The sequence below is a fragment of the Castor canadensis genome, chromosome 11 (assembly GCF_047511655.1).
Source record: "Castor canadensis chromosome 11, mCasCan1.hap1v2, whole genome shotgun sequence".
Classification (NCBI taxonomy): Eukaryota; Metazoa; Chordata; class Mammalia; order Rodentia; family Castoridae; genus Castor; species Castor canadensis.
The window spans coordinates 24,433,298-24,450,326 of NC_133396.1; the positions used below are offsets into that span (position 1 = coordinate 24,433,298).

Below are 17,029 nucleotides of genomic sequence, written 5' to 3' on the forward strand. Positions count from 1 at the left end.
GGCTTCAGGATGGGAGAACTGAGCCTCCTCCTGCCTCCAGGCCAAAGCCCCTCCCAGTCCTGGGCAGGTTCTGGAAAGGAGATGGAGCCATCTCTGTCTTGTCCTGCCTCAGAGTTTGCCAGTGCCCCCTGGGAGAGAATGCTCATTGCCCTAGACCATTGCACATAGTTTCTGCCACTGTCACCCCTTAGCAGGATCCCCCTAAGAGAAGATGGCAGGGATCAGAAAGGAGGGACATTCTGGGGAAGGGCAGAAGGAAGGACGGGGTTCCAGGGAACTAAGGGGCTGGGGCATCCAGGGGTGGGCAGAACCATACACCATCAGCTGATGAGAACGGTTATGCAGGCACCCCCCCCCCATTCAGACATACATAAGAGAGTTGCGGTGACTTGTACGCACAACATGAATTTGCAGACACCATATGTACACATACACGCACATGCAAGTCCATGCCCAATATACATGCATGCATGTGTGCACTCAGAGACATGCAAACACACAGACACAGTCACATCCAATGCCTAGGGTTTCTGGCAGGTGGGACCAAGGTCCTCAAGCTAGAGATCCCCAACAGCTATGCAGGCTGATCCCAGACCTGGGAGAAGAGGAGAGGGAGCTCACTGACTCCAACATAAATCTGTCTCCTTCTCTGCAGGAAAAGTGGGGGAGGAGCAGGACCCTTGTGGGGAAACCTGGTTGCTGCCTGGCCCCCTTCCTGTGTTCTTCCCACCTTCCTCTTCCCTCATCGACCCCTTCCCCCAGCCCACAGCCTTGGGGAGCCCTGGTTCCCTGAGTCAGAGAACTTGACTTTCACATTAGGGCTAGTAAAGCTTTTAGGGATTAAGTCAAAAAATACCCTAAGGCTACATTAGGAGCAAAGGGGTCAGAGAGGGATGAGGTGGCCCCAAGTTCACAGTAAATTGGGAGTTGCATCAGGACTGGAGCCCAGGGCTCCTTCATCTCTGCCTAGGGCTCCTTCTAGCACACAAAACTGTGACCAGCACCAGCCTGGGGCTCTAAGGGAGGGGTCCCAGAGGTGTGTTGGATAGATTCTCTGACAGCTCAAGCTGTGGACAAGGCTAGGAGACCCAGATCAGAGGCAGCCAATGGACAAGGAGTCCTGGGAACTTCATCTTTCCCAAGACGGTTGTTCCCTTTCTAAAGGTTACCATGCATTACACTGGAGGGTGAGTGTTGTGACTTTCCATCTCTGGGTCGCTTGCCCTGAACCAGCTACTATTCCCTTCTGAGAAGACACAGTTCAGAAAGTTAGGGAGTTTGTTTACAGCCTCACAACACCAATGTCCAGTCCCAGCTGGCTCCGCTTTTCTGCAGTCCTCCTCCTAGGCCTCAGCAGAAGGGCCCAGGAAGGACTGCCACTCTGAGAGGGTTCTAGCACAAAGAAGTTCCATGAAGCTTCACAGGACTGACCGGGAAGTGAGCTAGGCATACCTTCAGACTGCAGTGCACTGCCGACTCAGGTGGGTACACGATGAAATGTCGCAGGGTGAAACCAAAGCCATCCTGGAGACTTTTGTGCAGTAGCAGTGTCCTCGGCCCCTGCCAGGGGAGGTGGCGCCCAGGAGAGAAGCCATCTCTCGGGCCCAGTGGCAGCTGTGGAAACACAGGGAGACAGAGTGAGTGCTGTATGGCTGGCACCTTTACTCCTGTCACCTAGGACCTGAGAGGGATTGCCAGGCTTCCTTGGCCTCAGAGAGCCAGGCACCCTCTCTCTGCCCTGACCTCTTTGCTCTTTCCTTCCTCTTTACCTTCATCAACCCAACAACGTCTTCATTCTTTGTTTTCCCTTCAGTACCCTTTGAAGCCTTTACCTCCAAGGAAATAACTTGCTGAGAGCCAGGCATTCATTCAGCAAACATTCACTGTGCACCTACCATGTCCCAGGCACTGCACACACCACCTTCCTGCCAGGAAATGCCTGCTGTTGTCTAAGCACTCACACACGTGCACCCACAACACACACACGAATGCACACACACGCACAGCACAGACACACATCAGTGCACACAGACTGGCACACAGATGCAGCCAGGAACCACAACAGGAACACATGGGGAAGAGCCATGAGAGAGTGGACAGAAAACTGAAGGGACTTCCCGAGGTCCCAGAGCCCAGTCCAGAGGCCTGGCTGGTTCAGTGGTGCAGAGGGACACTGCCCTTTGTCCAACCTGCTAGAATACTTGGGATTCCCCTAGATGACATGGCAGGGTGTCTGAAGACAAGAGTTTAGGAGGCCACAAGGGGCTGTTTCTCAGGCAGGAGGCAAGAGGACAGACATTCCTAAGAGAAGACTGCCTTCAGAAGAATGATGGGAGACAGGAGGGTGTCAGAGATTGTGTACAGAGGGGCTGACAGGAGAAGATAGGAGCAGAGAAGTGGTTGCAGGAAAAGCTAGGAGGCCTCTCCCAGAGACTCTTCAGCTCCCACATAACGCAACCTGAGCTAGTGGTGGCCCCTAATCCAAACCCTCAGGGGGCAAATGTCTCCACCCCTCATTCCTCTGCCCAGCCTGACCCTGCAGCTACAGGGAAAAAGACTGAGGGTTGGGTACCAGAGAAGAAGCCTGACAGATCTGGGCTGAGGAGCTCCTGCATAGTTCTCCTTCTACCGATTGGAGAAAGCTCAAAAACACCTGCATCCCAGCTCTGTCCACTTCAGACTCACCCAGCCAGTGGAGGGAGAGCCATGCTGCATGTGTGAGCAGCCCTTTGCTAGGAATTTCTGCATGGTCTGGGGAAGGGATAGATCCTTAAATCTCAGAAGATGAAGAGAGAGAGAGAGAGAGAGAGAGAGAGAGAGAGAGAGAGAACAGGGCAACAGGCAGCTGCATACAGTCCCAGAGGACAGTCCCAGAGGACAGATCCAGGTATTGGACACAAGGAAGCTGAGTGAAGCTCCAGGTGAGGGCAGTATTCTCGTCATACATGTTCTGGAAAAATACAGGGGTGAGGTTGGGAACCCCCATTCCCAGAAGGGTCCAAGCAAAACTAGACCACTAACAGTTCAGGGATTCAGAATCAGGCAGGGGATCCAGTGATGTCCCTTCTACTCCTTCCAGTTGTAGCTTTAGTATGGCCTCTTCCACTGAGCCTCACATCCCATGGGGGTCTGGGGAGCCCAGAGGAACAGAGTCGCTGGAAATTCTGCTGAGGTCTGAAATCCCCTGGATTTCCTATCTCTGCTGAGCTGACAAGGAACTGACCAGGAAAAGAAAAGGACCTAGGGGACCCCCACCACTGGTCCTCCTGCAGAAGCCCGTGTTCCTCCTTAGTGTGAGCTGCCCCACTCCCACTCCCTCTACCAGCCCCACACACAGCTGGGAGCAGAAGCTGTTTGCAGGACCCATTGTTTTGCTGGTGTCCTGGATTAAGGTTTAAGCCACCAGCTGCCCCAGTGATGAGAAGTGGCTGGGACAGGTCCCCACACGCCCCCCTACTCCTCCTCCTGCACACATCCTGCCTGGAACTGCCAGCTGAATGGGGGTGTCACTCCCTGGGGGGCCTGCCTATAATCCAGGGTAGTGGGTCTGCCTTCCTCCCACAGGTCCATCCTCTCCCAAGCTCTACTGGTGCCCCCTCCCTTATCTCTGCCTCTCCCCCTTCCTCACCCTTCCTCACCCCTCCCAACTAGGCACCTGAGAATGTCAATAATCTCTTGCCACAGCTACCACACCCCTGCCTGAAGAGGAGACACCATGGACCCAGACCCAGCTGCTGGCTCCCCTGTAGGAAGTTCTTCCTCATATTTAACCTCAATCCTTGATGCTACTATACATGCAGGTTTCCTCTCCTCCCCTCTGACCTGGGGACAACACTGGGTGACAGGAAGAGAGGTGATAGGCACAGAAACAGAAGAGAATCCAGCAATAAGAACTAGGAAACGTGATTTGATTGGGAAAGCGTACAGCTCACTTCTCCCTAACTTTGCCTCTCTGATACAGGCACAGAGACAGGGGAAGGTCAAGGAGACACCCAGGGGGCCAGGAGACATTACTGATTAAATTCTCCTGGCCCAGATCTATTGCAAATACTCTCACCCTCACCATCCTGTCAGCAAAGAAAAAGACAGCCAGAAATAACAACTGATCGGGGAGAAGGGCAAAAGACCCCAGGTCACAAACTGGGCAGATGTGGATACACAGTGCATTGGCAACACCAGGAACTAGAACCCAGGAGTCCTGCTCCTCCCCCCAGGAGCATAAAGAGGTCATTGCAGAGAGCATAACATTTAGGCTGGGCATGGTGCCCACTGTGACTCACGCCTACCAGCCTGGTAGATCCCGGACATCAGAAATACTGCCCCCTACCCCAGCCTCCACTACTCATTCGCCCTGAGATCACTTACTACCTTCCAAGGTTCAATCTGAACCTGTCTCCTTTGCCCACTAGGAAGCCCTCATGTGCCCTGTGCCCAGGGTCCCACCAGGGGGAGGGTGGGGTGGAGCCCGCTGCTCAGGTTAGTGGCTCTGACTGGACTGCCTGCCAGCCCAAATGCTGCAGGATTCCTGGATGCCTGGTCTCTCTTCCAACAATCAGTTCCCTTCCATCTTTCCACTTCCTGTAAACCACCTGGGAGGCCACCACCCAGACTGGAGGAGTCTCATCCAGAACCCAGGGAAAAGTCCGAGCCACAAACCTTGCCATTTTCAGCCCCATCTCTCAACCTCACTCACTCCCCACGCTAAGGACATCAGTCCTGGAATGCAGGGAGCACACAGCTCGAAAGTCTCAGTGAGTTGGGACCCTGGCCCCCAACCCAGCTAGCTCCAAGCCGCTCACCCTGGCTCGGCGCTGCCCGGGCGCTTGGTGGTCGCTGTGGCTGAGGCAGGGCAGCCAGAGGCAGCGCGGCTCCGGGGCGCTGCAGTCCACGCCGACGGCGCGCTCCCAGCGCCAGCCCCCGACCCCCGCGCGCTCCACGCGCCACAAGGAGCTGCCCACGAGCGCCGCGGCGGGAGGGGGTCCCCGGGCGCGACCGCCGCCCCGGCTCCAGCGCGCACAGGGCCTGGGTTCCGGAGCTGGGCGCGCCGCGCGGGGCACAGCGGTCAATGCTCTGCGCGCAACAGGCGGTGTCCTCGGCCCCTCGGGCGGCAAATGGACCCCGTGGGTCCCCGCCCGCCCCCCGGAGCCGCGGGCCCGGGGCCCAGGGGCCCCGAGGGGACGGACGGCCCGCGCAGACGGTGGCAGGACTGCTGGAGCGGCGCCGCGCCTCCCGCGCCGCCCAGCTGAAGGCGCCGGAGCTGGGACACGCCGGCGAGTCGCGCGGGGCAGACGCCTCCCCCTCCGGGGCGGCCTCGTACAGGGGCCGCCCAGTGCGAGGCCGCCCCATCCCACACACTCACATGTCCCTATACACTAATACTGTAGGGGTCCGTACCTTTCCCGTATACGTACTCACATCAGCTTCAACCCCACCCGCATTGCATGTGCCTCATAGAGCTGCACATACCAAAACATACCGTCCACCCCACACCCTCCTAGCCGCACACACTTATCCTGGTCCACACACCCCACAGAAATACACAAACACACCAATCCCTCACATATAATCAATCACATTTACACACACACACACACACACCAGACACCTTTCAGGCATATACAGTCAAGAACTCCACAGACACACACTTGCAGCAAGCACATTCCCCATGATGCTGAAAGTACACCAGGCCCCTACAGATTCCAGAGACACCACAACCCCACAAAGGCAGACTGGCAACAGGTACCCCCTGGCCAGCACGTGCTTTTCATGCATCACTGCCATGTGCCCTCAGGTCTCTCAGTGGTCAGCAGAGAGCACAGTGCCCACTCTGAGCCCCCCATATCAGAGTGATAAGATACTCCCTAAGATGGAGTCCCCACACGCCACCCCCATGAGGAAATGTGTCTGTCTCTCTTCATTAGGACCCCTTGCCCATTAGCTCAAGTAGAGGGGCCACCACCAAGCTGACAGTCAGCTCCAAGCTGGCCCCTACTCTACCTTCTGAATGTGAGTCAGACAGGAAGCCCAGAGGCCAGAACTTGCCCTCCTCCCCTCTTCCTGGCTCTCTTTTCCTGGGCCCCTTCCCCTATCCACCTTGGCTAGTGGATGTGTAATCACCAGCACCATTCCAAAATCACTTGACTGTGTGTTGACAAACAATGCACTTGTCACTACAGCCACTCACTGGCCCAGGACTGTGACTATGGCCTAACAGAAGGAAACTAAGGCCCAAGGGCACCCAGCTTGTCATGGCAGCACTGGGATACCAAACCCAGAGCCCCTCATTCCAACTTTGGATCTTATCCCCAGATCCTACTAGCCAGCAAGGGGGAGGGAGGCAGCAGTTGTAACCTAACTCTGCCCCCAAATCTAGGAGTCTAGAAGGCATCTTAAGAGCGGAGGGAGCCCCTGTCATCCACTCCACTGTCCCTAGCTAGGGAAGGTGGCCCATGGGAGAGGTACTTGATTCAGAAAGAGGAGGGGAGGTGGAGGAGGAAAGGAATGGAACAGACTGGGAGGGGGAGCAGGATTGAGGGAGGAAAGGGAGAGAGGAGGAAGGGTGAGGGTGAGGCCCAGGCGTAGTGTCAACCAGGGAGCAGTTTTGTTCTTCTGTTTCCTGTTTGCCACTAGTGGGCTCGTGCAGGAGCTGGACTCCCACCCCCACGCTGCGGAAGCCCGACGGGAAGAGCAAGGCTGCCATAAGCTGAGTCAGGAGGACTTAGGGGAAGAGTGGGAAAGGACTGCAGTCAGGGACAGCAGGGCAGTCAGGGACAAGGGATTGCATCTCCATCCGCACCCTCTCCCTGTCCCTCAATCAGTAAAAAAAAAAAACAAGAGTTCTGGGTCTGACCAATTCCAGCACTGTGCCTGCTTGTCAACCCTGCACCCCCACCTCAAAGGTCAAAACCCTCACAGACCAGCTAGAAGCACCACCAAGATGTCTTCAACCATACTGAATGGGGCCCTAAGTGGAGGACAGAGGCTGTGAGGATGCCTGCAGCTCTCAGTCTGGTCGGCTTTCCCGGCAAGCGGCCAGTAAGTCCTTCCAGCTGCCTAATTGCCTTTCCTCTTGTTGCCAGTCCAGGCCCTGGATCTGAGAAAATGGAGGACTGTCTACTCTCATGCCCCCGAGTCTCTCATGGCCAACAGGTGCTGCTGTGTGCCAGATCAAGACTTCGGAGGATTCTTTGGGCTGCAGGGAGGGGACAGGTAGTGATGGGGACTGGTATTTCTGTGTCCAGGACTTTGGAGACCTTAAAAGAGACCAGCAGTCTCCAATGTCCACTTCCCGCCCTCTAAGCTGGCAGGGGCAGCAAGGCAGAGAAAGTAACAGACCCCTCCCACATCTCCCCACCCTCACCCAGCTGCCCCAGCAGGGACTTACTCAAGAGGGGTTATGTATCGTAGAACCTCAAAGATTGTACATAGATTGAATAAATGATCCTCTGGGCCTGGGGAGCCTGCTACCTCCCCTCATTTCCTCTGGGAAAGGAATGTGGGGTGGACCCCAGAGGCAGTGGGGGAGGGGGTCAAGGGCTGGGAAATACCAGGCGTTGCTGAGATTCTATTCCAGGCCTTCCTGCCCAGTGAGTCCTCCCCCCACACCCTGCCTGGCTTCCTCCCCCCACAGCAGGAATTACCCCACTGAGCAGCCCCTCCCACTCCCCTCTAGTTTGACCAGCTTGGAAAATCCACTCAACCTACCTTCCTAAGGGTCCCTGGGGAGGGGCACAGAGGGTGTACCCCCAAAGGGAGGGTATCCTTCTTCCCCAGAGATAACTATCCTTGAATGCTTGAATGCACTTTCACTTGCTCTCATGTGACTCTTCCTTAAGACTTGGATATCCAGGGATTGTTCTTAATACCCATTTTTTGGTTACAGAAACTAAGACTCACAGAGGACCAGGGTCTGGTTAAAGGTGTCATTGTTATAAAGCTGGGACCAGATCTCAGGGTTCTGAGCCCTCATCCAGATCTCTTTGAATCACCCTCTCCCTTATCCATTCAACCACTGGAGTAGGGCTGTGGGCCAGGAACTAGGACCAGAGATGCAGAACTGGGACCCCTTGAAGGGTCCCATAACATAAACAGTCTCTGCCACCAGAACTCCACGGTTCTTTCAGGAGGGTCTCCCAGCTCCAATGCCTTTGGTGGGGGGTAGGGGGAGGTCCCTAAGTTCCAGATTCAAGCCTAGTCAGTGCTTTCACCTCCACCAATGGAGATCCCCACATACCAAGAGAGCCCTGACAAGTCATCAGGGGCCCTGGCCTCTGAGAGGGACAGTGTTGGGGAGAGGGCAGAGGCTCTCAGCTTAGCCCTCAGAAGCCTTCAGAGCCAGAGCCTGGCCACAAGGAACTGGGGAAGGGGAGGAGAGAAGTCCTGAAGCCCAAGGGTCAGGGATTTCAGAAAGAGTGACACTGATACTGCTACAGGGTGTGTGGCTCAGGAAATGAGAGAGAGGGGCTCAAGGACAGTCAGCTTGCTTTTCCTTCCTCTGGCTTGCTCAACACCTCCTCAGAACGTATGCCCCAAACTACAAGGTGATCAACAATACTCCTGTTCCAAAAGAATCATCCAGCATTTATGAAGCTGTATCTGGTCCCACACACCACCAAACACCCACCTATACCACCCCACAGCTCACACACGACAGAAAATCCACCCCCAGCATGGCCATCTCAGGCATGCAGGCAATGCAATACCCAGCGCATGTCCTCCAGCCCACGCCTCTGACCCCTGCTCCAGTCTCCTCCCTTACAGGCAGCCGCCTTCTGTGCCTCCTCCACCCTTTAGCCCCATTCAGATGCCTGGTTCCCAGCACTGCTGGTACAGAGGCCCCCACCTGACATGCCCCAACAGGCCAAGTTGACAGGCCAGCCAAGCAAGCCTGCACTCCCAGCACTCTCCATGTGAATTCAACCCATATCACTGGGAGCTTGGGGGCCCTGCAGCAGATGGAGGTGGTTCAGTGGTCTCCCCAGACCCTATGCTCTCTCCTTCTAGGGCTACTCTGCCCTGGGTTGGGATGAGATACCACTCTCTGTTCCTCCAACTGAGCCAGAGCCAAGGAAGGCTGGGACAGGAGAGGCAGCACATGAGATGCCAGTCATCCCACCACCATCTGGGGACAATCCAAACAGGACATAGGCTCTGAAACCCTCTTGAGGCCAGAATCCCTGGGTCTGAGTCCTGTTTTTATCACTGAGCTATGCGACCCCAGTGAGTTACCCAACCTCTTTGAGCCTTGGCTCCTCACCAGTAAAATGGGGACAACAAGAACTTCTACACCTTAAAGGTCATTGGGAGGATTAAATCAATTAAAGAAGGTCTTAGCTGGGTGTGGTGGCACGCCTGTCATCCCAGCTACTGGGAAACATAAATAGGATTGTGATCCAGAACGGCCAGAGCACATGAGGGTCCTGAGTTCAACCCCCAATACCACAAAATAAAACAAAACAAACACCCTGGGTGCATGCCTATAACCCTAGCTACTCAGGAGGCAGAGATCAGGAGGAGAGTGGTTTGAAGCCAGCCCTGGCAAATAGTTTGTGAGACCCTATCTTGAAAATACCCATCACAAAAAAAAAAAAAAAAAACAGACTAGCCAGAGCAAAAATGTGAGTCCCTATTTAAAAAATAACTAAACCACTGGAGGTGTGGCAGGTGGTAGAGCACCTGCCCAGCAAGTGTGACGCCCTGAGTTCAAGCCCTAATATCACTAAGAAAAAAGGTCCTGCATAGGCCCAGAGCACACAGTAGGGGGTTTGATGAGGTACAAGTTGTTTTGATTGCCTTGGAATGGTCACTCTTTCACACTCAGTCAAACTTACATTCAGGCATACAGACACTTGCCCAAATATGCACAGAACAGACACATGCAGACACTCACAGAGCCAGGCAAACTCACTGGAATGAGCATCACCCCCGCCTCGCTCCCACCACTAGCCCCAGGCTGAAGGAAGTCTCAGGAGCTCCACTTCCATGGCAAAACTTTGACAAGCCCAGAGCCCTGGCTTGTAGGCCCTCTGGGAGGGCGAAGGGATGGGCCACATAAGACCCCTGGATGAGGCTTCTCCTAGCAGGCAAGGAGCATGGCAAAGGTGCCAGGCTGGCAGGACCTCCACCCACCAGGAGGGCTGGTGCCCGCCTCAGGGACGCCAAGGGAGGGGAAACAAAAGTGGAGCATCTTTGCTCAGAGTGGGAAATGAGCACTTTCAGAAGAGGTTGAGCCTGGAGCCAGCCACAAAACAAACACCAGGGCCATTACCCAGGCAACCGCAGGCAGCGTGGGACAGGGCCTTAGGCAGAACCCCTCCACCCTGGGTCTCCTCCACCCAGTAGTCCCTGGGAGGTCTGAGGCCCTCCATGTAACCTTTCCAGGCTCTGGGCTGTCAGGAGGCTTCCCAATGGGAAAAGGCTATGCCTGCCCATCAGACCAGGAGCTCCCGACCCTGAGAGAAAAGGCAAAATCCCACATCAATCTAGGATTACCCAGAGGGCATGGCCCATGTCTTTCCCCCAGATAGGAGACTGTGACTGCTCTAAGGCATGGCCTCAGTGTCCCCTACCGGACTAAGAATAAGGGCTATTAGATTTTCAGAAATGGATCTTCCCTGCTTAATTGTGTACCTTGTCTAGGTTCTCAAAGATTATTTGTGGATGGTGATGACGTGGGGAAACTAAAATCTTTGTGCCCTTCTGATGGAAGTACACCATAGTGCAGGTGCTATGAGAATTTTTTGTGGATTCTGCAAAAAATTAAATACAGATTTACTATATGATCCAGCAATTCCACTTCTGGTTATATACTCAAAACAAGAGAAAGTAGGAACTATTTGTTCACAGTAGTGTTACTCGTAATAATCAAGAGGTATAAAGCAGCCCAAGTGCCCATCTACACCTGGGACAAACAAATACACGTGTATTAGAAATGTGTATATCCATATAGTGGAACGTTATTCAGCCTTAAAAAGGAATGAAATTCTGACCCAGGCTTCAACACTAATGAAACTTAAAGACATCATGCTATCTGGGCACCAGTGGCACATGTCTGTAATCCTAGCTACTCAGGAGACAGCGATCAGGAGGATCGCCATTCAAAGACAACCCAGACATAGAGTTCATGAGGCCCTATCTCAAAAAAACCTTCACAAAAAAAAAAAAGGAGGGGCTGGTGGAGTGCCTTAAGGTGTAGTCCCTGAGTTCACCTTAAAAGACATCATACTAAGTAAAATAAATCAGCCACAAAAGGACAAATATACTATTCCATTTATATGACACACTAAAGATTCAAAGAGACAGAAGGTAGAATGGTGGTTGCCAGGGACTGGAAAAGGGGAGAATGCAAAGTTACTGTTTAATGGGCATGGACTGTCATTTGGGGAAGATGAGAAAGTGCTGAAGACGAGGGTGATAATAGCTGCATAACAATGTGAATGTACTTACACCACAGAGCTGTGCACTTAAAAATGGTTAAAATAGTTACTTTTATACTATGTATTTGACAACAATGAAAACATTTGGCAAAGTCAAAATTCAAACACAAACGGAAAAATGGTTGAAAGAACATGGAACAAATGTGCAGGTCTCCCCTTGGTACCCGGGAGCAAGTCCTGCTTACAGAGGTTGCCCAGGATAACTGGGCATCTCCTGCTCGGAGGACCTGTAGCTCCCATCTCTCAGTCCACACCTTTTCAGGGCCCCAATTATCATCTTTGGGATTCTAGGAATCCTTTCACAAAGGGGCTGCCAGGCTGCCAGGGCCTCTGCACCCTGCACACAGAAGGTTGTTGCTATTGACTTGGGAGTGGGAGAGGGGACACCACCCATCCCTCAGAAACTGGACAGTGGATGTACTTGTCAGAAGCCTGGCTCAGTATGGGGGGCGGGGCTCCTGCTTGAAGACCCAACCCTGCTGAGCACACAGTTTCAAACACACTCTGTTTAAAACCCCATGAGTTTGTGCACCATCTGTAACACACACACTGGGTGTACCCACAGACATGTCCCTGTCCTGGGATGCTCCAAGGAAACTGCACCTAAACACACACTGCAGGGTGCAGTGTTGGAAGGCAGCCAGAGTTGGCAGCTGGGAGGGCAGGTCTGCGGGCAGCAGAGCCCCCTGCTGGCCCAGCTCTGGCTCATCTGCCTTGTCTCCCTTGGAGCAGAGAGGCAGGGTGTCCTCATTCCCTGCTTCCTGCAACTTGCAACCCACCCCCATGGCACTCTCCAGACCCAGCTACACCCAGGAACCACCCCATTCTTCCTGCGCACACAGAGAAGAAGACACTCCCCTGCAGGACAGACTCAGTGTAGGGCTTGGGGTCTCCTTTTGGTCCAGGAGTACTGAAGAGACCAAAGCCCACTTTAAACCAAACTGAATGATTCCAGAGCAGTCACTCTCCAAGGCAGGAAATGCCTGCCTGCAGTGACTCTGCTCCCAAGTCATCACATCCATTCCCCACTGGACAGCTCATGTCAGAGAGACATGTAAATCACATGAATCATCTGATGGTCGCCCTCCTCCAGAAGTTCTTCATATTGTCTGACCACCTGGTCGGTCAGACCACAGGTGACAGGTGCACCCACTGCTTTCTTTCAGGGGAGAGCTTAGTCCTAGTTAAGGTGAGTCCACATCCCCTCCCAGGACAGGTTTTAGCAGATTCTGAAAGTCCCCTCAGGGCACATGAGGCTACCTGCAGGGAGAGGCTCTCAGCCCCACCCCTGAAACCACCCACCCCCTCACACTAGCCCTGCCCAACCCGCCCATGTTACCTCTACATTCCCCTTCATACTCACACATGGCCCTGCCTGAGCTGAGCTCTTTCTAGTCCAGCCTGTGATGAGCAGAGGCAGCTGGAAGGGCAGAAGGGATGGTGGCTCTGCAGGGACAAACAGCCTCTCCAGGCCCCTGTCCATGAGGGAGCTAGGATGGCTTCCAGGCTGGATTCTATGGTCAGAAGAGGGCAGAGGCGACATCTTAGGTTCAGACGCTTCCCTTAGTGTGGGCCTGGCCCAGGCTTGGGGATGCGACAACGGGCACAACAGTAGTGGCTACTTGTTGAGTGCTTATGGTGTGCCAGGCCCTCTGTGCAGCAGCACGTGCTGACAGCACAACAGCCTCTTGAAACAAAGGTGCTGCTACCCCATCCCCGCCACCCCAACTTCTTGGCCCCTCACCTAGGTTGAACTAGGCAGGGAATGCTGGGCTCATCCCCGGAGGCACAGAGGGACAGGGGACAGGAGGTGGGTGAGAGGGACCACTGTCCCAGCATTGAAAAAGGGCCACATTCACCATTGGGACTGGCTCTGCTCCTTTTCTGGCTATGTGACCTTAAGGTCATCACTCAAGGTCACACAGGCTTTCTTATTTGTTCAGCTATGAAATGAAGGTAGGGCAGAAATTGGTGGGAATGCACTATGGGAATGGATAAATGGGTGATGTTGTGGCTGACCTCAGCCAACATCCCATCATCAGGGTGGACTCTGCCTTCCAAATGCCCCCCAGTCCACCTACTTCACATGTACCACCTGCTCCAGGCTGCTCTGTCACTACCCAGCCACCAATAGGCCAGATTCTAAGATTCTGACCACGAGGCCCTGTGAGACAGGCCTCCAGCCTCCACACTGACTACACACCCTTCCTCTGTGCTCCAGCCACCTTGGCCTCCTTCCAGTTCCTGTGATGACCAGGCACCCTTCTAGCTTCAAGTCCTTTGCACATGCTGTTTCTGGAATGCTGTTCTCTCTTCCCCAACTCCCTCTTGGCCTCACCAACCCACAACCTGATTAACTCCTACCCACCCTGGAGCACTCAGAAAAAATGTTGCTTCCCAGACACACCTCCTCTGGCTCAGACCAGGTGAGGTCCCTGCTCATAAGTGCAGATATATATATATTTATGAGGCTTTTTTGTGTGTGTGTGGTACTGGGGCTTGAACTCAGGGCCTACTCAGAGCCACCCCCACCAGCCCTTTTTGTGTTGAGTATTTTTGAGATAGGATCTTGCAAACTATTTGCCCAGGGCTGGCTTCAAACTGTGATCCTCCTGATCTCTACCTCCTGAGTAGCTAGGATTATAGGTGTGAGCCATGACACCCAACTATGAGGCTATTTTGACCAATATCTTCTCTCAGCTATGAGTGCTAAGAGGCCAGAACTATGTCTGTTTTGTGGTAGGCCAAGCATATGGCCCAGGGTAGGGGTTCAGTACACTAATTCAGAATTTGGGGGGATAAAGGAGCCTCTCCACAGAGTCAAGGGTGGCTACCCCACCCCCCAGAAAGGTCTACCAAGGCAGAGGCTACTTTAGCATTTTTTTTATCTATTTGCAGCCCCATCCCTTCTTCAGTGGTAACTGTATCCAGAAATGGGGCTCTGGAACAAGGACATGAGGGGTGGGAAGACAAGGGAAGCTGCTCTGTCCTCTCTACAGCTCTGCGTCACTCCTGTGGCCCATGCTGCAGGCACCAGTCCTTCTCATAGGCTATCAAATATGCCAAGCCCTTGTCCCAAGACATAGCACTTGCCCTTCATATCCACAGTCCCCTCTCCCTGGAATATACTTGCCTCTCCTCTCCCCATCCTACCTTGACAGACTCCCTGTCCTCCAGGTCTCAGCTTGACAGTGTCCAAACAGCTTCCCCAACTGGCATGCTCAGGTATGTGTCAGGGTCCCATAGTAGTGTTAGCTCAGATTCCAGCCCAGGTGTGTCCTTCTGTCTGCTGGCAGAGCCCAAGCTCTTGCCACCTCATCTCACAGCTCATTACTACCAGTTCCTCCCTCTAGGCCCAGCCTAGAGGAGGACTGAGAGGAGAAAGGTGGGAGAGCAGGTAGAGAGGGGAGGGGAAGGGAACGCAGAGAAAGGAGACAAGGAAGTCTAGCCAGAAGTGAGGAGCGCCAAGTATGCGAAGTACGCCAGCCCCAGAGCTATGAATAGTGTGTGTCTGGGCTAGCAGCCCAGGTGGGCCCTTTTCTCTGCAGCCTCCACTCCACCCTGCCCAGGAGAGTTTTGCACAGGGGGCCTGAAATGGGGCATGGGTTGAGGAAGCACACTTCTGGGAACAAAGATCATATCTGAAAAATAAACAAAAACAAAAATGGGCTAGGAGTGTGGCTCAGAAAACCCTGAGTTCAAGTTCTAGTACTACAAAAAAAAAAAAAACCTTATCTTATAAAGGTGAAAGAGACAGACGTAACAATTAAAGGAGCCACAGAACACAGAGTTTAAAAGTTCCTAAGCAGGATTCGGAACCTGGATTTGAATCCCACCTTATTCACACTTTGCAGCCTTATGTCCTTGGACAAACTACTAACTTCTGCTGGGACATCCCAGGACTCATCTTCCAAGTCTCAATAAGCCCTACCTTCTCAGTAAAGCCTTCCTCCCCTTAGAGGTGGGGCATCAGGGCACATTTACTGATAGAGCCCTGGGGTCCCCCAGAGGAAACCCAGACTGTACATCAAGTCACAGCAGAGTCACAGAAGTAGAACATAACCATGCTCTACATCCAACACCCCCCCCCTTCATTATGCCAATCTCTACTTGGATTTCAAGGCTCAGCTCTGGGCCTTGAAAAGAGGAGGGTCCACTTTTGGGGGGTGCATGGTGTCCTCCCAGGCATTCTCTCTTTCTGTCTCTCTCTCTTTCTTGTGGGACTGGGGTTTGAACTCAGAGATTTGCACTTACAAAGCAGCCACTCTACCACTTGAGCAACGCTTCCAGTCCACTTTGCTCTGGTTATTTTGGAGATGGGGGTCTCAAGAACTATTTGTCTGGGCTGGCCTGGAACCAGGTTCCTCTTGATCTCAGCCTCCCAAGTAGCTAGGATTACAGGCATGAGCTACCAGCACCTAGCTCTCAGGCTCTTTCTTGTCAGGGAATATAGCAGACCACAAGGACAGGATTAAGATTCAGAAAGGCCTATTGTTCAATTTGGATGCTGGGTGATCTTGGGTAATGTTATTTATCCTATCAGGATCTCACTTCTTGAATCCATAAATACACAATCACCTCTGGATGCTGGGTGATCTTGGGTAATGTTATTTATCCTATCAGGATCTCACTTCTTGAATCCATAAATACACAATCACCTCATGACAGCCCTTGAACATCCATCAGAAGGCATTGTACTAAAGAATTCTCAACTTGAGGACTGGGAGTGTTGCTCAGTGGTAGAGTGCTCGCCTAGTATGCATGAGACCCTGGGTTCAATGGAAGGGGGATCCTTGACTTAACAATAGGTTTGGAAAGAGGAGATGAAAGGAGATTAGTGGTATCCCCAATTATTTTAGGATTTTGCTTTTGCTTTTGACTTTGAATTAAGCCCAGGCCTTGCATATGCTAGGCAAGCACTCTAACACTTGAGTCACATACCCAGTCTTTCTGTTTTAACTTTGTTTTTGAGATAGGGTCTTGCTAACTTTGCCTGAGACAGGCCCAGGGCCTCAAATCTGAGATCTTCCTGGTTTTGCCAAGTAGCTGGCAGTAAGATTACAGGCATGTGCCACCATATCTAGTCACCAACTGGTTTTAAACCAATCCCTGTGGCAATTCTACTCAGTGACTCCCTCCATCTTTAAACTCCAGCTACCATCTTTGTGATCACATTCACACTCATGTGCTATCATAGGAAGGCACTAGCCTGTGTTTGTGCCGTGACTCTGTCTGCCATCAAATGGGACCTTTTTTACATTAATATCTTGAGCAGGGAGGCCACAGGAGTGTTCTGGACAGGCAGATAGGGGAGATGCAACTCTCATAAGCTATGTTTATAAAATCTCAGTGGAGACTTTTATCTGGCTTTTGCACAGTAGGAAAAGCAGACAGGGAACCCCTTGAGGGCAGAGCTGTGTCTTATTCATCCAGGTCCCAAGATCCAGAGAGCAGGGAGGGAGAGCGTATAGTAATGACCACCTGGGTTGGAGGCCACTTTGCTTTAAAGTGCCTGATTTTTCCCAAGGACTGAGCCTCCCATGCTGCCCCAGGATGAAATCAGGGAGAAAGCAGGAGGGATACTCTATGCCAGC

At 53.0% G+C, this 17,029-nt stretch overlaps 1 protein-coding gene across 9 annotated transcripts in view; it reads right to left on the reverse strand.

The window, feature by feature from the left end:
* The window catches only part of Arhgap23 (Rho GTPase activating protein 23), an 88,618-nt gene that overhangs the window by 46,719 nt on the left and 24,870 nt on the right, over nt 1-17,029 (reverse strand). For 4 of the 9 annotated variants that reach the window (XM_020159188.2, XM_074045912.1, XM_020159189.2 and 1 more), the window contains exon 2: nt 1,453-1,614. In XM_020159188.2, coding sequence (XP_020014777.2) covers nt 1,453-1,614 — 162 coding nt within the window. Of the gene's footprint in view, nt 1-1,452; nt 1,615-4,799; nt 4,934-12,798; nt 14,545-14,588; nt 15,060-17,029 lie in introns of those variants that run through there. The other 5 variants (XM_074045910.1, XM_074045913.1, XM_074045909.1 and 2 more) reach the window with 5 other exon arrangements.